The sequence below is a fragment of the Rhinoraja longicauda genome, chromosome 16 (assembly GCF_053455715.1).
Source record: "Rhinoraja longicauda isolate Sanriku21f chromosome 16, sRhiLon1.1, whole genome shotgun sequence".
Taxonomy (NCBI): domain Eukaryota; kingdom Metazoa; phylum Chordata; class Chondrichthyes; order Rajiformes; family Arhynchobatidae; genus Rhinoraja; species Rhinoraja longicauda.
This window is the reverse complement of record NC_135968.1, coordinates 25,247,542-25,270,224: the sequence shown is the minus strand read 5'-3', so window position 1 is coordinate 25,270,224 and position 22,683 is coordinate 25,247,542. Positions and strand designations below refer to the sequence as shown.

The window sequence follows — 22,683 nt, the reverse complement described above, 5'->3', positions numbered from 1 at the left end:
CAGTATATCTATTGTGCTAGTGCAAGTAACAATTTAATTGTTCCATTTTCGGACATATGAGAATAAAACGCCATTAACTCTTGACTCTTGCTCGAGGCCGTCACATCAGCAGTCGCTGCAAATTTTCAATAACAGATTCATGTTAGTAAGGCAGTGAATAAGCCAACTTCATACAGTTACTTAAAGTTGCATCTCATAAGAAAGCAAGTGCGCAACCGTCACCTGACCGCACAGTCGGAGAACTTCCCTGAAACAGCCGTCTCGCAAATGTATCTCCTCATTAAAGCTGGAAGAATCAATATTAATTTCCAAGTTAATGTTGCTCTTAAAGGCTGTTTGCTTCCCGCATGGGAATTTAAAAACCAGCTAAGTCGCCAGCCACGCAATCCTTGCGTGCTGTGGTTATTTTAAGTGGGGCACGATATCCCGGGGCGAGAAGTTTAAAAGACAGGGAGGCGTCGCTGCTCCTCGCATCGCCCGTCAGTCACATCAGCCTCATTCATGTGCGTGTGAGAGATGTCTGCACTGGAGGAAACCCCTGCGAAGAAATGCAGCCTTCGGGGACTGAGAGCGATGCACAACGTTTCCCCGCATTTGTTCCTGGTATTCCTCCTGGTAATGTACGCGGTTTTAGGAGCCATTCTGTTTGAGCAGCTGGAAAGCACCAACGAGTCGGCAGAGAACTACGACACCTTTTTGAATGAGCTCTGGGAAATCGCGAACGAAACTCACAACAATGAAGGTATTTATTTAGTTTAAGATCGCTTTGTTTTACTCGTTCGCACTAAAGCGTTAATTAATTCATCAACACACATCTCTCCTGACAGAAATATTAAAGTTGCAAGAATTCATTGTACGCAATATAATTTCCTCTTTCTAACTCTATTTGGATATAATTACTATAAAATGCTTAGTGTCTGCGAGTTATTTCGGGATATTTATATGAACATTTATTTGTAGAAAATGAAACTGAACACAAGAGACGGTACTTTAAAGAAGAAGTGAGGGAAAAATTGAAGGATTTTCAAAGTTATTGGTCCGATATTGAAAAAGATCACAACCAGTGGAACTTTCTTGGTTCTCTGTTTTTCTGCTGCACCGTTTTCACAACCGTGGGTAAGTAACCTACCTCAACTATAATGATGCAAGTTAAGCTGTGACTTTTTTTCAAATGGAATGTTTCATTTCGTAATTGATTTAATTGTAACATTTGTAATAGAGCCGCGCCATCTTCTAGACGATTTCATGTTGATTTCCAGTTTCGGTGTTGGTATTAGGTCAGGACCCTTCTTCCCGACTCAAAACGTCACCTATCCATGTTCTCCAGATATACTACATGAGTTACTGAGTTACTCCAGCACTTTGTGTCTTATTTGTATACCAGCATCGGCAGTCCCTTGATTCTGTCATTTTTTTAATCCCTTTGAATATGAATTGTCTTAATGGAATTCCCCATAAGATTTATTTGGTAAACATAAAATATATTCTGCGTGTATATTATCGCGGTGCAGCCCAATAGTTTAAGAAAATAACTGCAGATGCTGGTACAAATCGATTTATTCACAAAATGCTGGAGTAACTCAGCAGGTCAGGCAGCATCTCGGGAGAGAAGGAATGGGTGACGTTTCGGGTCGAGACCCTTCTTCAGACGTTTCGGGTCGAGACCCTTCTTCAGACTCTTCAGACAGCCCAATAGTTTCCCAGGTTCAATCCTTGGTCTTGGGTTAGGACTATCGGTGTTGGTTTGGGTTACTATAATTTAAAGTACAGTTAAATCTGCTTTGGAGAGAACAATCAGTTAGAATTCCTCCTATCCAATGATCCTCGCAATATAGTGTGAGGTGGATGCTGAAATGAAATAGATTGAACACACATGCCATGATTGAACAGGGTGTGAACGTTCATTGTGCGGGCTCGCACGGCGGCTATTCACCTGTCCTGGCTGCGAGCTGTCGCCAGAGTCCACTCGTTGCCGCTCTTCTGAGGACATCCGTCCCTGAATGTCGATTGACTCCCCGGAGCCCTTCGGACCAGCTTTACCGACTTGCCCATCCTGGACAAGGATGGACACAACATGCTGGAGTAACTCCGCGGGTCAGGCAGCATCTCTGGAGAGAAGGAATAGGTGACGTTTCGGGTCGGGACCCTTCTTCAGGCTGAGAGTCAGGGAAGAGGGAAACAAGAGGCACGAAAAGGTATAGAACAAATCACGGCCGGCACCGATGACTCGAGAAAGGTGGAGCCCACAATGGGAACATCGTTGGCAGTGGAAGAGAAGATAATGAAGCGATACAGTGAAACTAGCACTAGCATCAGGACAAGGATGGGTATATTTTAATTTGAATATTGTAAATATTCTGAAAAAGATGTGCATATTATAAAATAAATCTTTCATAATTCCCGAAGAAAAGATATCTGAACCCAACCAGTGAAAAGCAAACAATTCACACACAAATGTTACCCAATAAGAATATGTGCCTTGGAAAAAAAAATTACAGAATCGCTAAGAAAACCTTTTCAGAAATAGAATATGACATTTACCCAATAGATTGTAGTACTCTAAGTATCGTTCCTCATATTCCCAATGTCAATAACAGGTTGGTTTAATGTTGTTTCTAGCCAATGGGCTAAAATGTTGGTTGCTTTTCTGAGGCAGCATGAGGTGTAATGGAATCAATGAAGGGATGTCTGGTGAGGGTGATGGTCTCCTCATGAAATTCTTGCATTGGTGTATCTTCCTGGCTGTTGTATCAATGTGGTTGGTCCATGATAGATCATTGGTGAAATTAACGCCAAGGAACTTAAAGCTCTTAACCATTTCCACATCTGCACCAATAGACAATAGCCAATAGGTGCAGGAGGAGGCCATTCGGCCCTTTGAGCCAGCACCGCCATTCAATGTGATCATGGCTGATCATTCTCAATCAGCACCATTGATGCTGATTGGGGCATGTACCCCACCATATTTCCTGAAGCCAATAACCTGGTCTTTTGTTTTGCAGACATTGAGAGAGAAGTCATTGTCCTGACACCAAATCACTCAGTATTCTATCTCCTGCCTGTACCCTTTCTCATCATTATTTGCGATTCAGGCCAACACAATGCTGTCACCTGCAACCTTGTAGATTGAATTAGAGCTGAATTTGGTCACACAGTCGTGAGAATAAAGTGAGTACAGAAAGGGACTGAGGACACAATCGTGCAGGGCGTTGAGAGTTATTGTGGAGGAAGTATTGCCACCTATCCTCACTGATTGTTGTCTGTGTGTCAGAAAGTAAGTGGTCCAGTGGCAGATGGGGGAGCTGATTCCATGGAGGTGAGTTTAGATGGTATTATGGATTTGAAGGCAGAGCTATAGTCAATGAATAGGAGTCTAAATTAGGAGTCGTTGTTTAGGTGTTTGGAGTCCTTTTACATTCTTGATCTAAATTCTCCATTCCCGTTCAAGTCGAGCATAATTGTGAGAAATGGCACATTGGAGGTGCTAATGAATAGGTTAAGAATGAATAGTGGTGGCTTGAGAAACTTAAAATTCCAATATATCCCTCAGTAAGCAATGGTATAAACAATTGCATTGATTTTGAAGGCAATCGTTAAATAAAATTGGACAATTAAGATAAAACATAACACATTTGCAGAAAATCATTATAGAAGGGAAGTTGTAATTACATTATACAACTTCTATTTCCAGAGGCACAAGGAATGTGAGAAAATGGCAACTTCACATGAACTCACATTTGAAGTACGGAGTTAATATTATTTAGTATACATAATGACTGTGCCATAATGGTGACGCTATCTGTGATTGATTTACTTTTGGACACATTTTTGTGCTGCTGTGTTCTGTAATACCACATCCTGCATGGAATATCTTATTTTCACACATGTCTGTGCTGTCACACAAATCAATGAGTAATGTGGTTCGCTGCCCAAGCAGGAGACTCCCTCCACCCTTGGACATACTGCAATGTATTTTTTTTTAAAAATCACCCTAAATCTACCTAAATAATATCTGTACAAAAAAATTATTCCATTTTGTAGTTTTAAATTTTGGACATGTGAGCATCATGAATTCCTTTATTAGATGAACTTAGCTCAAACCCAGTTTGATGTTTGCCACAACTAACAGAGATAAACCTCCATCATAAATGATCATTCAGAGGCAATTGTCTCTGATGGAGAAGGAAACAGATGTTGGAATAGTTTATAATGGGAAGCAGGAGGAAGATCTTGCAATTGTTGTGCATTCCGAGCTACATTTGTGATATAATAATTGGCTAGAAAGACCCACATTATTCTTTGGAACTTTTGCTCTTCACCCAGTCAGCTCCTCTGGCTTGCAAGTGAAACCCAGACAGGAGAAATTATGGATAAACTTCTTATTTTTGCTTTGCGTCGTGCAATAATTCGTACAAGTAGGATGGTTCTAATTGGAAAAGCAATGAGAAGATCTCTAATGCTCTGAACTTGAATGCTAAATTCTCCGACTAAAAATTGATCTGCAGTGCTAAATAACTGTTAGGTTACTGAAAGGTCAAGCAAATCAATGTCAGTGTTCACTCCCAGGCCAATATTCAAGGCACTGAGACCCTAGTTATACTCAGTCAGCTACTGTATGTTGGTTAGGCCAAGCCATTCACAATAGTAGGTTCTTATCTCAGACACAGCAAGAGATTACCTGGCATATAGTGGGAAAGATTCAAGGATGAACTCAAAGCTTGCTTGAGAAAACGCAACCTCGCCACTAATTCCTGGGACTGCTGACCAATGACTGCTCAAAGTGGAAAGGAATATCCAGGATGCTATTGAGAATCTAGGCCATTTATCAGAACACAGAGGCCCAGTGTTAGTGATGGAAGCAATGGCCCATCTCACTGACCACTCACCCATCGGCTATCTCCAGTTCCATCTGAGAAAAAGTCTACGGTTCCTACAGTGGCCTCATGGGTCACTTCAGAACCCACAGAATCCAAATGAAAGTAGGTTATCCTCAATCCCAGGGTAAGGAGATGATTTAGATTACTGGTTGCCTCTTGCATTCCCAATCCAGCAGTCAACTCCTTTGGAGTAAATAGAATTGAATGTAAAAGATTAAAACTGATAGCTGATGTACCAGCACCCACTTCGCGTTCGGAATCATTAAAAAATATATTAAAATGATCCAAAATATTTTATTAAACAAGTTTAAATTAGGTTTAGGTTTAGATTTATTATTGTCACATGTACCGAGGTATAGTGAAAAGTTTTGTTTTGCATGCTATCCAAACAGATGCAATATGTTCAATTTCAAGTTCAATGGATAGAGTAAAGGGGAAGATACAGAGTACAGATATAGTTCTCAGCAGTGTAGCACATTGTCTCCATCCAAGGACCCAAATAGTCTTTCCAGGTGTGGCAGAGGTTCACTTGCACCTCCTCCAACCTCATCTATTGTATCCGCTGTTCCAGATGTCAACTTCTCTACATCGGCGAGACCAAACGCTGGCTTGGCGATCGTTTCGCTCAACACCTTCGCTCAGTCCGCCTTAACCAACCTGATCTCCCAGTGGCTCAGCACTTCAACTCCCCCTCCCACTCTCAGTCTGACCTTTCTGTCATGGGCCTCCTCCATTGTCATAGTGAGGCCCAGCGCAAGTTGGAGGAACAGCATCTCATATTTCGCTAGGGCAGTTTACAACCCAGCAGTATGAACATTGATTTCTCTAACTTCAGATAGTTCCTCTGTCCCTCTCTTTCCCCTCCCCTTCCCAGTTCTCCCACTGTCTTTCTGTCTCCTATTACATCCTATCATTGTCCTGCCCCCTCCCCTGACATCAGTCTGAAGAAGGGTCTCGACCCGTAACATCACCCATTCCTTCTCTCCTGAGATGCTGCCTGACTCGCTGAGCTACTCCAGCATTTTGTGTCTACCTAGCACATTGTAATAGATCAGTTCCATGGACAAAGTCCAATGTCCACAATGGGATAGAGGTGAATTGGACAGCACCCTAGCTTATGGAAGAACCATTCAGAAGCCTGATAACAGAGCAGAAGAAGCTGTTCCTGAGCGTGGTGGTGCGTACTTTCAAACTTCTGTACCCTCTGTCAAACTGGAGAAGCAAGAAGAAGGAATGACTAGGGTGGGTCAAGTCTTTGATTTATGTCTTTCTTTCTGTCGTATGTCAACTACAACAATCAAAAGTGGCAAATGGTGCTTCAGAGTACCGTAGTTGACGCTTTGCTGCAAATTTTGCCAGTTCCGTAGAACTACCCGGGGAGGACGACGAGGATGTAAAGCAGCTCCCACCCCTTTGATTATGTTACCAGACATGATGCTTTCTATGGTTCATCTGTAGAAGTTGCAGTCACTGGAAACATGCTGAATTTCCTCAGTCACCACAGGAAGCCCTCTGGATTGTCACATCAATGTGCTTGGTCCATGACAGACCACTGGTTATATTAACTCAAAGATCTCGACCATTTCAACTTCCGCAACATTAACTATTAAGAAATTATATTGACATTCTGAGGGATTAAAACGTATTTTAGTTAGTTGGAGAAAATGCATTTATCAATAACTGGCATGAAAATAATATTTTAAATTTCTTTCAACCATATTTTCAGAGGCTAATGCATTTAAAATAGCAAACAAATACATTTTCAGATGAATAGCATGAGGATTTGCACCTGAAATGATTTTAAATATATTTTTTGCCTACAACTCAAGTATTTGCTTTTGAATGTATTTGGCTATATCCTCAATCAAGGAACTTAATACAAAAGCAACTGTTTGTTCTCCTGCAATGACCCTTTCAATAGCTCAAGCAATGTTTTTTTTTAACTGGACTAATAAATATTAAAGTAGCATTATGGACACTTACAGTAATTCACAGGCTATGTGTAATGGTATTGTGCAGATACTAATTCATCACTACTCCCATAGCAATATAGGAAAGGCATTAATGAACATAGACTTCCTTATACATCAGAAACAGCTCAATTGGCCTCAGTGCATTGAGACTGTAAGGAAAAAGCACTTTGGTGCAGCAACAGAGACCCAGGTTCGATCCTGACTATGGGTGGCTGTCTATATGGAGTTTGCATGTTCTCCCTGTGACGCTTGGGTTTTCTCCAGCTGCTCCAATTTCCTCCCACAATCCAAAGATGTGCAGGTTTGTAGGTTAATGGATGTCTGTAAATTGTCTGTAAACCACTCCACCTTTCCCTCAAAAGCCAGGGGTACCGCAATCTTAATCCGCAAAGGTACCCTGTTCAAACATAAATCTACAATAGTTGATAAGGAGGGCAGGTATATCATAGTGACCGGAGAAGTGTATTCAATCTCACTGACTTTGGTGAACATATACGGTCCAAATTTTGATAACCCCCAAATTTTCAATAAAGTATTTAATTTAATCCCAGATATGTTCCAGTCCAATTTGATAATCGTGGGTGATCTAAATTGTGTATTAGACCAATACTTAGACATCTTCATTCCGTAGAATAATTACATCCACGTCCAGTGAACTTTTGAATACGTATATAAACAACACAATTATAAAAGATGTATGGAGGATTGCCAACCCCTCAGGAAGAGAGTATTCTTTCTACTCAGGTGCCCATAAAGTATATACAAGAATAGATTATTTTCTGGTCGATTCTAAACTCCTGCCATATACCCACAACCCAAAATATCACAATATTATTAATCAGATCATTGTCCTCTTACATTCTCTGTGGAACTGGAAGGAATGACGAAAAGACAGCCGTGTTGGAGATTTAATCCACAAATACTCGCAGAGGCTAAACTTTGTGAATACCTGGTTACAGATGGAAATCTTCTTTGAGACAAATGACACCCCTGGCGTTTCTCCAACATTGCTTTGGGAAACCTTTAAAGCCTTCCTTAGAGGCTGCATTATTTCTTACCAAGCATCGCAGAACAAGAGAAGAAAGGCAGAGCAACAGGAATTAGAAAAACAAATAAAACAGTTGGACTCAGAAAATGCTGCCGACCCATCCATAGGAAAACATAACAAAATAGCTGCACTTAAATACAAAATGAAACCAGATACTCTCAGCAAGAATCAGTAGGGCATTTCAATTTACCAATCAAAAATACTTTGAATTCAGCGATAAACCCAATAAAGTTTTAGCAAGACAACTTCGCAAATTAGAAAATGACCGTACGATACATAAAATTAGATCGGAAAAAGGAGAACTACTTTCACCGCCCAAAGATATCAACGAAAGATTTCAACAATTTTACCAAACCCTTTACGCATCTCAAACAACAGCCGACTCAGTGATAATGCAGACTTTTCTGGATAAGTGCAATCTTCCAACCCTCAGTGAGACCGAACGTAACGAGTTGGGTTCAGAGATAACAGTAAAGGACATTTCAGAGACTATTAAATCATTGAAAAATGGAAAAACTCCTGGCCCAGACAGGATCAATAATGAATTTTATAAAAAAGAGGGGTTATTTGCAATAAGAAGCACATTCAGACTTTTATGCAGAAACAAGTAATAGAAAAAAAATCACAGCACAGGAATGTTAACCAGAAAAATGACTTTCCTTCAATCATCATTTAGAATAGGGCTGAATATAATTGACTTTGTGCAGACCTCAGTCTTTCTACTTTTGATATATTTTTGAGACATATCTTATGTCTTATATATTTCCTCTCTTAATCTTTCATTCATCCGGTTGCAAGATTGAATATGACAATTACATTTTCCATCTTTCTTCCTGGTTGCATGGTATCTTTCTATTTCTCAATTATTTCTTATTTTTATGCCCTCTCCCAATTCTGTGTTTCTGGATTTCTTCTTATCTAATCATCTCATCATCCTGTATGCCCATCTTCAAAGTTTCTGTTTCTCAGCTATTTTTAGAGTTTCACAACATGTCTCTGTTCTCTCATCCACAAATGAAAACTGATGTTAAATTTTAATAGTGGGACAGATAGATTTTTATTAACCAAAGATATAATGGGATGGAAGATAACATGCACGTTGTATGGCAGAACTTTACAGTAAGAGGGGTAGGTTTTTTACATGGAGTGGTGAGTGCCTGGAACATGGTGCGGTGAAGGCTGATACATTTTTGTTGGGCATTGAAATAAAATGAGGGCTTATGCTATATTCAGTACTATTGAAGATGAAGGAGTTGATTGTCAGATGTGGAGAATAATGTGCACTAGAAACACTGCTGCCTGTTTTGTAAATTTCCTTGTATTCTATTGGAGACTATATTCTAACCACATTTGTAAAACTTTGATGAAGGTCAGTAGTCAAATCTCTGCAGCCACACAAAATGGACTTATTTGAATAATTTCAGAATAGCATGAAAAGAAAGACATAGTTTAATAATAAATCATGCAGTTAAAATCCACATTTTCATTTCATAGCAGCATTAGCCAAGGAGGAGCACTAGTAATCCCATACAATTTAAGAATAGTTTCTTCAAATATTACATGGAAATATCATGTGAAATTCCTTTGTCAACTATTTAAATAGAAGAGCTAATGTTAACTTTGGTCAGCTTATTAGCTCTTTTAAAATAGCAGTCAGGGGAAAGGGAATACTCACCTTTGCAACTAAAATCAAAAAATCTAATTTCTTCAAATCTATAGGCATGGTGGCTATGTTGATAACTGTTCGCAATGAACTATCTATTTGTGCTTCGCACATGGTGCCTACATTTATTCATTATGAAACTAATCAACAAAAATAAGTCAATTTTCTAATTAATATTTAATGATGATTGAAGGAGGTCATATTGTTCGAAGATGAGTTCCATTACTCAGTGAATTCATCAACTATTTATCAGGTTCTTTTGAAGTTTTTTAAGTTATCAAAAATGGAATGTCCTCTGCTATTGTGGGCAATTATATCAAACCTTTCTCATTATCTATTCATCATTATCAAAGCAAGTACGCAAGAGCCATTTTATTTTAAGCATGTATTTCGGTGCAGAAGGAATCATCCATTTTGTGTGCCAGCCAACTCTGTGGACACAACTGCCGCAAACCAGTTCTTCTAAAGTAATGTGCCATTACCGCTATTAGCAGTTTGCTAAAGTATTTGTTAACCTCTCATGGGTAAGACCACCATAGATTGTCCATATGTAACTGCCTTTGAGAACGTCGTAAAGAGCTCCAACTTGAGTTATTGGAGTTCTTGAAGAGACAGGACAGTTCTGTAAAGTAAAGAGTTGCAGGATTTAGGTCTTTAGGTCCAGTGAAGAGGAATGTAAGGGAATATGTCTCCCATTCAGGACAGAGGGAAACCTGTGGATTCTGCTGTTTCCATGCAAATGCTGCTTCATATTTTTGGTGGTGGTGAAGTTCTGTCGTAAGCAAGTGCAGTGCATTTGTGTACATCTTTGGAGTGTGGGAGGAAACCAGAGCACGTGTGGGAGGAAACCAGAACCACGTGATTTTTGGGAGAATGTACAATTTCCGTACAGATAGCACCTGAGGTCAGGATCGAACCAGGGTCTCTGGTGCTGTGAGGCAGCAACTCCACTGCTGAGCCACTCACTGTGCCACCCCATTTTTATAAACTACCCTCATGTTGTTCACCACATTGCTATCAACTATTAGACATTAGACTAATTTCTTCTAGTTGTTTTGCCTGTGACTATTTGGTTTAGGAATCAGAGGCCACACGCACAATGTATCAGTCAATGTAAGCTTTATTGTGGACAAATCATCTGTACTTAATAACGGCTGGTGGACGTCCAGTCAGTGACAGGCATCTTCGTCCACTACAAGGCTCGCAATTTTCCTCTGGTACTGATCGTGACCCAGTGCGAAGATGAGGTCCCAACTACTGAGTTCCTACGAAGGCTGAGTTATACCCTTGCGTACGTGCAAAACCAGCACCTCAGATGTTACACTTTAATTTATCATCTTCGCTCCTGGCTGAAACCCTTATCAGCAATTAGTGATTTGGAGCAGGACACATCTGCAATACGTTCACACAAAGTCACTAAAGGTCACTACAGAATATTTACATTTCTGTTCATTAGTCATTCTCTAGTCACTCCCTATTTCCCATACCATCCTTTTAACCCGTTCCTTCCAAGGAATCACTACTCAATGCATCACAATCTAATCCTGTCCTTACACCGTCCTTGATGTCAAGGCAACATTTGACTGACTGTGGCATTAAGGAGCCCAGATAAAACTGAAGTGAGTAGGAAGGAACTGCAGATGCTGGTTTACACCGAAGATAGACACAAAATGCTGGGGTAACTCTACAGGACAGGCAGCATTTCTGGAGAGAAGGAATGGGTTACAGTGCAATTTCTTTCCATGCAGGTTTGAAATACCAAAGGAAATTTTCATACTCTGAAATTGATGCTGGTCACAACAATTGAACTCCCTGAATATGTCTCAGTACCTTCTATGCCCGGAACAGCAGAGACCGGCAGATACCAGAAGACTCTGGAATTAAACCTGGCCCAGATAGAGTGGATGTACAGAGGATGTTTCCCCTAGTGTGAGGGTCTAGGACCAGAGGTCATAGACTCAGAATGAAAGGGCATACCTTTAGAAAGGAGATGAGGAGGAATTTCTTTAGTCAGAGGATAGCGAATCTATGGAATTCAATGCAACCGAAGTTGTGGAGGCCAAGTCAATGGATATTGTTAAGGTGGGGATTGACAGATTCTTGATTAGTACAACTGTCTGGGTTTATGGGGCGAAGGCAGGATAATGTGGTTGAAAGATAGATCAGCCATGATTGAATGCTGGAGTAGACTTGATGGGCCGAATGGCCTACTTCTGCACATAGAACTAAACATAAACAAAACCTCAGGGACATGGTGGTTTGAATAACTTTTCACAGGTCATGCGAATTATTCCCTTGTTGGTCCTTAATAACATATTTCTTCTTAATTTTAGGTTATGGCCATCTCACTCCTTTAACAATAGGAGGAAAAATTGCCTGCATGTTCTATGCAACATTTGGTATCCCCATTATGCTCTTGGTCATCACAGATGTTGGAGACATGCTGGCAGCTTTGCTCTCCAAAATTTACAACAAGACAAGAAAGCGGTTACCAAAGAACATTACACCACCACCCTCAGCCACACCATCGAGGTGGTCTTCACTCAAACAAAGCTTCAGCAAATCAGAAGCAAAACCTGCAACAAGATCGATCATCTTTAAAAATGGCTCACATGTCACCATAACACCAATGAGCATAAATATCATATTGACTACTCAGTCCTCTGTTAAAAAAAAATCTGAAATGCTGAGAAATGCTGAAATATTTGAAAAATTGATTGCTCAAGAACATTTTAATCATAAACCTTTCCTGGTGAACGGAAGAGACAGAAGTAAATCATGCCCCCAACTAGATGTAAAGCCAGTTGAAGATGACAATTTTTTTCCATGCTTGGGTAAGGAACTTGAAAAATTTGATGTGCCAATCATTATCATCATAGGTGTTGTTATAGCATACCTACTTTTTGGTGCAGCCATGCTCTCCATTTGGGAAAAATGGAAATATCTTGATTCTTTTTATTTCTACTTTATTACAATTACTACTATTGGCTTTGGAGACTTTGTCCCTGAGCACCCTAATTTTTTCATGATAATGTCTATTTTAATTATTACTGGTATGGCGATCATGTCTATGGCTTTTAAATTAACTCAGAACAGGATAGCATTTTGTTACAAACAGGTCAGCACGTGGGTCACTGGTGACAAGCAGAAGAAATTTAGAGTGACCTGAGGCCAAGGGCAACTATTCAATTTTGTGGTTGGGGGTATTAAACCGAGTTTCTTAGTAATTTTAAAATGCTTTAAGGTTAAATAATGATTGATTTAATTGGTGCACTTTAGCATTGAAATATGAAAAAAAAATAGCAGACTAATATATGAAAATATGATGTGTTGATGTGTACATGATGTTAACATAAGTATTTAAGATTCTGTAATAGGACAAAATATCTCATCATTAATGTACAACTCTAAATAAATGAAATCTTCCTTATGACCAAATGGATATTTTGGACAATTTTAAATTTTATTTTACTAATCTGGGCAAAGTATTTTCTTGCCCATAGACAATGAGTTACTGTTTGCAATATTATAATAAAGAATACACACAGAGGTTCTCTGGAGGTTTGATACAATAGCAAATACATACGTTACCTGTAAAAGGTTATATTGCTGCATCTATCCTGTGATTCCCCAGAGATCTTCTCTCATAAAAACAGGAAACAATATTTTGGATTTTAAGTAGGTTTATAATTTAAAGACAAATGATTTACACGATTAAGCAATACATACATATTTACAACAAATAATATGTGTCACTTTCATACATAAAAATTACATATAAAGCCCTTTTAAGTAAGTAACTACACATAGTAGCCTGACTTTTACATCTGCATTGGTTCAGCTGTGCTGACTGATGGCCTCAAAGAAACATCTCCGTGATATAATGTAGGTTGGCTGTTGCACATCATCAACTCTGCAGTCATGACAAAATGAATTCTTAATCCAATGGTAAGGAAGTTCAAGATGTTTGGAGACTGGGTTCTGGTGTATATATTGAGCATGCACACATGTTATATGTGGATTCACTACATCTATCACTGTTGATTCATACCAGCGTGCATATTTGCAAGGGCTAAATGGACTGACTATATCAACAAAATGCTATGATTTGAACTGTTCAACTGTCCAAATATGATAGCACTTCTTCAGATATAAACATTTATTTGGAAGCAAAGTCATTTTCCACTTCTCATTTGATTTCCCAATCTTATCATGGAAGAATCAACATTTACATTAGCTTCCCTTTTTTAGTTTAATTCAGAGATACAGTTTGGAAACAGGCCCTTCGGCCCACCGAGTCCATGCCGACCAGCGATCTCCGCACACTAACATTATCCAACGCACACTAGGGACAACTTACAATTTTACCAAACCAATTAACCTACAAACCTTTATGTCTTTGCAGTGTGGGAGGAAACCAGAGATCCCAAGCAGGTCACGGGGAGAATATACAAACTCCGAACAGACAAGCATTTGTAGTCAGGATGGAGCCCAGATCTCTGGCGCTGTAAGGCAGCAACTCTACCTATGTGCCGCCGTGCCGCTCTTGTTCTCTTCTCCTGATGCAGGGTCTTGACCTGAAACATTGACCATTTCTCTGCCCTCACAGATGCTCCTTGACCTGTCAAGTGCCTTCAGCGATTTATTTTTTGCTAGTCTATAGGTTTGCAGGATTATTTTTTGAGCATCCCCCCTAGACCATCTGGTTTGCTCATTTTAAGCAGCATCTAGGCTGTTTCAGATGGGCAGGGTCAAGGGTTCACCTGAACATTTCGAAGGGCTGACCTTGAGCGCTTGTGGCCAAGGCATCATGCAACTGTGAATGGTTGGCCATCCATTTCTAATCCAGTATCGGGGATGCCTGAATTAGCTAAGACACGCTGGGATATTGAACAACCCAGATGCAGATGAAGGAAGAAACAATGGGTCTGGTCCTGTTTCACTGTGGGCGCCAGCTCCCTGCAAAGTCCCTACTGGGCCATCAACCCTCTGCTGTTTAACTCTTCTCTGACTTCCCAATAATAAAAAATGCACAGGAGATCAGTTCCTGGACAGTTCTGAGCTGGGGGATCGGATCACATGTGCCATGATGCAGTGCCTCTACCAAGTAGCATCACCAACCAGGGTGGAAACGATAAGTGAAGGTAAGGTGGTCGTGTTAACTTCATTTTAACTAATATTAATATTCTTAATTATTATAAACCAGGTAGATGAGTTTGAAACACATTTATCTTCTTTGGTATCTTTAAATTTTTGAATGTTGGAGATATTTGGAAACATTTGAAAAAGGCCTTTTGACAGCAGTGAAGACCAGCTGAAGACTCAGAAGCAATTCCTCGTTACTGCTGCCTGACATCTTCCACTGTGAGTGGATCTCTCCATTTCATAAGATGGTCACAACAGTAAAGCCTCAATTTTATTTAGAACTTTTGCCTATTTCATATTTTCTCACGATGTAAAAGGAAGCCATTTGTCCAATTGAAAGAGATCATTCCACTTAGCCTGAGATACCAGACCCAGCAATCTCCCAAATCTTCCATGAAAGTCTGGAGTGGCACCTCCAATCTTTGTTGTCCCAGCCATAATCATTCACTCTTCCAACTCCCTCCTTATTGCCAATATTATACCCACAACTCCCTCCCCCACCCCAGTCTGAATGCAGCCAACACCTCCGCAACTACAACCCTAATCACTGAACCCAACCATTAGCTGTGCTCCTGGTCACCAGCCTATAGCTTGATCAAGCCTCTGGAAATTAACCTTCTCTTTTATAGACCACCTCCTTCCAACCATCTCCCCCCTGACTGACCTCAGCATCAAGCACCAAGCTTTCCCTTCAAGAACGCATACGTAGCACAGTGGGCTGTCTGCTTCATCGCTCCGTTAACCTATTTTCAATCCTGACCTCTATCTGTATGGAGTCTGCAGATTCTTCCTTTGACACAGTGTTTCACCCCGAGTGCTTCAGTTTCCTCGTATATCTCGAAGATGGCCCTGTTGTTTGAGTTAATTAGCCACTGTGAATTACCCTGAATAAGAGGGGAAGTAATGAGTAAAATGGGAGGGTGTAGGTTACAGGGAAATATGAGGGGGAATGGAACAGATGGGGCTGCTTTGAGAGCCAGTGTGAGCTGCAAGAGCCTTCTTGTATGTCATAAGGAAATATGAGCACACATGTTTAATGACCCTCCGGTAGGAGGGTGAACCGGGGTAATGCCTCCAGCGACTTCAAGGTGGGCTGCAGGAGGCGCCCTGGGACACAAAGATGGCCGGATGAGGAGAGGAGAGGGACGTCGGGTCACGGGAACTGCTCCAGTACATCGAGCGCACGGGCTGACCAAACTTTGGACTTTGAATAATGGTGCCAAAAATGTCGGCGTCTGCATGTGTAATATATGCAAAGAGAATTTCACTGTGTAGTTGTATACGTGATAAATAAAGCATAAATAAAGTACAGAGTTTTGTGGAGTTTGCACGTTCTCCCTATGACATCGTGGGTTTCCTCCGGGTGCTCTGGTTTCATCACATATCCCAAAGACATGAATGTTTGTCGGTTAATCAGTTGCTGTAAATTATCCCTAGTGCATTGGGAGTGGATGCTAAAGTGGGATAAGATAGTACTAGTATGACGGCCGGTGTGGACTCAGCTCATTTCCATGCTATATTTTGAAATTAAACTGAAGAGGGCACAATATTTGCTTTTCAAAGATAATTAAAGATGGCTATTAAATGATAACCTTGTCACTGGTACTCTCACCCATCAAATGAGAAAAAAAATTATAATTGGAACAAGACTTTCTCAAAAGGAGTGGGGTATCTGACGTCTGGACATAGTTAATGAGGTACAGCTACATGCTACGATATTTGATAGTAACTAGTCTATTAGCAATTTCCATAGTAACCAGATGTTTAGCTAAAAATTTAACTGCTGCCAGGTGAACTGCCTCAGCTGTGATACTTGCTCCACTGTTCTTAATGTGGAAGAGTGAGTATATGTAATAGCCCAAACAAAATTCTAAAGATGCATTAAAACAATCATTCGTTGTCACCGCAACCAAAAACACAGTTTGTCTTTAATGTTGAACCGCAACAGGTGGATGGCACATGTATTTAAAGCCACAGAAATTAATTCTGTTAACCCTGAACACAAACCAGCCATATTTTTAGGTAACTACAAAACCGTAGCCCCCTCCCTTCTCTCCCCCCCTCACCCCTGCACTCCCCTCCCCCTTCCCCTGTGCTTCACCTGGACTCGCACCCATTTCTCCCCTCCCCCTCTCCTCCCCCTTCATTCCTTCCTCTCACTTCAGAAGTCACAAATCTTCAGCCATTTTGTCTCAAAACCTTCTGTCTTCACCTCCAGCCATCTGCCATCAACCCCCCCTCCCAGCTCCCCTCATCTGCATCAACCTGACATGCTTTGTGCTGCCCATCTTCCCTTCCAGCTTTCCTCAGGCCCCCTCCCCCCTCACTAAGTCTGACAAAGGATCCCGACCAGAAACATTACTTATCCATGTTCTCCAGATGCTGCCTGACCCGCTAAGTTACTCCAGCACTTTCTGCTGTTTTCTGTAAAGCAGCATCTGCAGATCCTTGTTTTTACATACTTTTTTAGATAATTTTCAATTTACTAAAATTTAAAACTAAAGACCATCAGCAATAAATTGGAAACAAGGAACTGCAGCTGCTGTTTTATGAAAATAAAAGTGCTGGAGTAACTCAGCAGGTCTGGCATCATCTCTGGAGAACATGGATGGGTGACATTTCAAATTGGGACCCTTCTTCTGAAGCCTAAAGGGTCCAGACCTGAAGCGTCACCCATCCATGTTCTCAAGAGATGCTGCCTGACTTGCTGAATTACTCCAGCATTTTGTATCTTTTAACAATAAATTGAACGAGGATTCTACAGAAACAACTTTCCCCAAAGAATGGCGAAGTGAAACTCACTTTCACACATAGACGTTGAGGCAAATTAAATAGATGTATCATGAAAGACTACTCAATGTTCAGGACTGGAGTTGATAAACAGCACTGAGTCATGGAGTGGTAGAGTCGCACTTGCACATAAATGTGTCCATTGGTGATCATGTCCACGCCTCCGCATTGTACCTATTTTCACTAATTCCATTTACCTGCACAAAGTCTGTAGCCAAGAAAACCACTTCCCCTTCAAGAAGTCAAGGCCTATCTTTGATAATGGATGGCTATTTCCAGTCAGGGTGGAGCACTCCCAACACTGGGGAACACATATGAGCATTAAACACAGCTCCAACCCTTGTTGGTCATGACAATTAAATCTGACCATAATTTCCAATGCAACCTCAATGGGCATGAATCAGTTTGAAGATGGATCTCAACCCAAAACATCAACTATACATGTTCGCAAGAGATGCTGCCTGACGCGTTGAGTTACTTCAGCATTTTGAATGCTTTTGGCCATAAACCACCTCAGGCTAAGTGCTCATCACAAGTCTTGATATTGATTTCCACAGCTATTCAACTTCTTTCCCTGTCGTCTCACGGAACTTCTGCTTCAAATGGCCTCACCAGAAAAGACAACTATTTTTAAACCAACCTGCTAACGATAATAAAATATTTAAAAAGATACATAATGGTGCTTAAAAACAAAATATAGCAAGGAATAATTTATTTAAAAATAATATAATAGATCCTGTAACTTCATTTTGATGATTCATAGAGCAATATTTAAATGAGAAAGCATTATATAAATAACCTATTCATATTGAAGTGTAGAAAATATGTTTCTCTGATCAAAGCTTTTGTATAAAGAAACTTGCAGCAGGTATTGCATTAGGGAAATTTATCGGGCTCCACTATATATCAACACAATCTGCATCAAGTTTCAAAATAGGACGATGTGAATGGGATCACTGACCTGAGCAAGAGTGTGGTTTGCTTACCTTTCTTTATTTTACTATATATTTTAATCCATTTATAGTACTTTCAGGTATTTTAACCATATATATATTTTATGGGCTTAGGAAGTTCAGCATATTCCCAATAACTTTCACCAACATTTACAGATGTGCCATGGAAAGCATTTTTATCGGGATGCATAATAACATGGTTTGGAAACAGCTCCATCCAAAGACCAAAGAAATTGCAGAGAATTGCAGACACAGCCCAGACCATCATGCACACCAACCTCGCTTGCATTGACTCCATCTACACTTCACACTGCCTCGGCAAGTCCACCAGCATAATCCAGGATGAGTCTCACCCCAATCTCTCCCTCTTCTCTCTCCCATCAGGCAAGAGGTACAGAAGTGTGAAAGCGCATATCTCCAGATTCAGGAACAGTTTCTTCCCAGCTGTTATCAGGCAACTGAACCATCCTAGCATCAACTAGAGAGCGGTCCTGACATACCATATCTGTCATTGGAGACCCTTGGACTACCTTTAGTCAGATCTTACTGGAATTCACCTTGTACTAAATGTTATTCCCTTTATACTGTATCTGTACACTGTGGACGGCTTTGAGTGTAATTATGTATAGTATTCGCTGACTGGATGGCAAGCAACAAAATAGCTTTTCACTGTATCTCGGTACACGAGACAATAAACTAAACTAAACTAAACAGATTCCAAGTGTCCCTAATTATGAGTGGACCTGAACACAATGACTACTCAATACATGCTACATTCAGTTGGGGAGCAACACACTGCGATCTATGTTAGCAGAGAAGCAAAAAGTAGAAGCACATAATTTCTCTGCCCTGATGCCCACTTCTTAGTGGTAATGCAAAATGCTCAGAACAAATGTTGTATAGCAAGAAAAATGAGCATTTCATTCATAAAGCCTTTGAATAACATGCTGGTCTTTGTTATTCAAATTGAGAGCATAGAACAGTGCAGCATAGGAACTGGCCCCTCCGGCCATAATGTCAGCACCAAATCTGATGCCAAGTTGACTAATCTCCTCTGCCTGCATATGATCCATATACCTTTTATGATTATTATGATTATTATTATTATTATTTCCATGAGCCTATCCAAAAAGCTGCAGCTGCGGCTCACCGGCAGTCTCTGTCTTTTTTTTGTTTTTTTGTCATTGTCGTCGTTCAATGTACGTTTTGTTTTATTTTTAATTCTGTGTATGTGGGGGGGTGGTGGGGGGGTTGGGGGAAACCTTTTTTCAAATCTCCTCCTCAACGGAGATGCGACCTTTACCGTGTCGTATCTCCGTTCGCGCTACGGCCTAACACCGTGGAGTCGGCGGCCTCCAGCTGGGATCGACCTCAAAGACTCCAGTCGCAGGGCCTGGACTTACCATCTCGGAGGCTTCGGCCGTGGGCCCTGCAGACCGCAACATCGGGAGTTCGCAGGTCCCTGGCTGGCGACCGGCTTTCGGGGGCTCCAGCCGTAGCAGCTTCGACCGCCCGAAGCGCGAGGTACGATCGACCCGCCCGCAGGCCCTTCATCGACCTGCGTGGCCCGGCCGCAGCACTTTCCATCGCCCGGTGGGGGCTCAGGACTTTCATCGGCCTGCTCGGCTCGGCTCGGCCCTGGGACTTTCCATCGCCCGGTGGGGGCTCAGGACTTTCATCGGCCTGCTCGGCTCGGCCCTGGGACTTTCCATCGCCCGGTGGGGGCTTCAAAAAGTTGGGAGCCTCGATCACCTCGTGGCACCACGGGAGAAGAATGAGGAGGAGATAAGACTTTGCCTTCCATCACAGTGAGGGTATGCCTAGAGAAATCACTGTGATGGCTGTTTGTGTAAAAAATTATATCTGTGTGTCTTGTGCTTTTTAATGTCTACTGCCGGACCCTGACGTGAGAGGACGCTGGCGTTGTGTATTCGCCGCTTTTCCGTCAGGATAGTTTGTCTGTTTGTTTCTATGTTAATTGTTTTTGCAAAGCGCTTTGAGCACGCGATAAGGCGCTATATAAAATAAATGAATTATTATTATTATTAATTGCTACTTTCTCCTCCCCAGCAGTGCATTCTAGACACCCATTACACTCGATCTAAAAAATATTGGCCCCACATATCTCCTTTAAACTTTGCCCCTCTCACTTTAAAACAACGCCCTGTCTAGTCTTTGATATTTCTTCCCTGGGGAAAATATTCTGACAATCAATCTGATCTATGCCTCTAATATTTTTTATAAGCTCCTATCAAGTCTCCCCTCCACCTTCGACGTTCCAAAGAAAACAATCCAAATTCATTCATTCTCTCCTTATAGCGAATACCTTCTAGTTCAGGCAGGGTATAATGGTTAATATTTCAATGCAAATCCTCCTTTCAATTGCTTGTTCCATAATACTGTAAAATTCCAAATTACAATACTGTATTAACAATGATCCTTCAGCTTGGGCCTAATGTTTTCAAAGCTGGCCAACAATGAGATCTTGTTAAACAGCACCCCCTTACCCCCAAATCTAAATTATGACAATTTACCATTAAAGTTATAAATCTTCCTATATCTCATGGCTTTAACAATTCACATTATAAACAACTTGTGGGAAGATAATAACATAGGAATTGAGGAAATGTTGGATTTCTGTTGACATGATTAAAGCAAAAAAGTGTGGGTTTCTTAGTAGGGGGTAATGAAGATTTATTATCTTTGAGACACAAAGGGATTATGATCAGTGTGAAGTAAGAGATCCAATTATACCTAACAATTAATGCTTAATTTATGTGCAAATCTGCAGTTGAAATTAAGGTCAGAGCCTCATCAGCTATTACTACATTATACAAATAATAAATTTATAAAAGGGTCACTTGAAGTTAATCTTTAACAGGCATCTACTAATTGGAAAGACTGAATAAACTATACACATTTGAATATTTTTAATCTTAACAATTCAGTGAACTTACTTTTCGCTGGACATATTTGCACATATACAGAATCTATTTAATTTACTGGTCCTATACATCTTGTAGTTATTTGTATGTATTCTATTAAATTCATGAATTTTAGAAAACTTTAAGGGCGGCATGGTGGCGCAGCAATAGAGTTGCTGCCTTGCAGCACCAGAGACCCGGGTTCAATCCTGACTATGGGTGCTGTCTGTTGGGAGTTTCTACGTTCTCCCCGTGACCTGCCTGGGGTTTCTCCACGTAGCTCCAGTTTCCTCCCACACTCCAAGGACATACAGGTTTGTAGGCTAATTGGCTTGGTTCAGTTCTTGGCCCCCTCCATCCTGTACCTGTTCCCCCTTGATCAATTAATCCGCCGTCATGGTCTCAAGTTCCACTGCTATGCCGATGATATCCAGCTCCTCATCTCCACCGTCAATCTCCACCACTACGCACTCTACCCTGACAAACTGCATCACTGAAATAAAATCTTGGCTTCAATTCAATTTTCTCAAACTCAATTGCGACAAATCTGAAATCTGAAATCATTGGACCAAAAACCCTCACCAAATCCACCCACAACTTCACCCTCAATATTGATGGTTTCCCAGTATCCACCTCCCCTCACATCCGGAATCTTGGAATCATCCTTGATCAAACCCTCTCCTTCGACAAACACATCAAACACATCACCAAGACAGCCTTCTTCCACCTCAAAAACATCGCCCGTCTCCGTCCTCCCTCTCCTCCACAGCTGCTGAAACCCTCATCCACGCCTTCATCATCTCCCGTCTGGACTACTGCAACAGCCTCCTCTATGGTTCACCCTCAAAAATCATCAACAAACTCCAACACATCCAGAACTCCGCTGCCCGTCTACTCACCCACTCCCCGATCCGTGACCATATCACCCCCGTCCTTTACAAGCTCCACTGGCTCCCCATCCCACAGAGAATCCAGTACAAAATCCTCCTCATGACATACAAAGCCCTCCATAACCTGGCCCCATCCTACCTGACTGAACTCCTCCACAGACACACTCCCACCCGTACCCTCCGCTCTGCTGCTGCTAACCTCCTGTCCCCCCCCCCATCCGGACCAAACTCAGATCCTGGGGGGACAGGGCTTTCTCCATCGCTGCTCCCACCCTCTGGAACTCACTATCCCAAACCGTCAGAGACTCCTCCTCACTCACCACATTCAAAACATCACTGAAGTCTCATCTGTTCAGCACTGCCTTCAACCACTGACCGTCACCTCACCTTCTTTTTCCTTTTCTCTTCGTTTACTCATTT

General features: G+C 41.2%; 1 protein-coding gene across 1 annotated transcript; it reads left to right on the top strand.

Annotated features, from left to right (window-relative positions):
* The first annotated feature begins 501 nt into the window (after positions 1–501).
* Positions 502–12,826, top strand: kcnk18 (potassium channel, subfamily K, member 18). Its single transcript, XM_078412830.1, is given in 3 exon segments — positions 502–742; positions 961–1,116; positions 11,895–12,826. Coding segments are annotated over 3 exon segments (1,233 nt in total). The 3' UTR covers positions 12,731–12,826.
* The last annotated feature ends 9,857 nt before the right edge of the window (positions 12,827–22,683 follow it).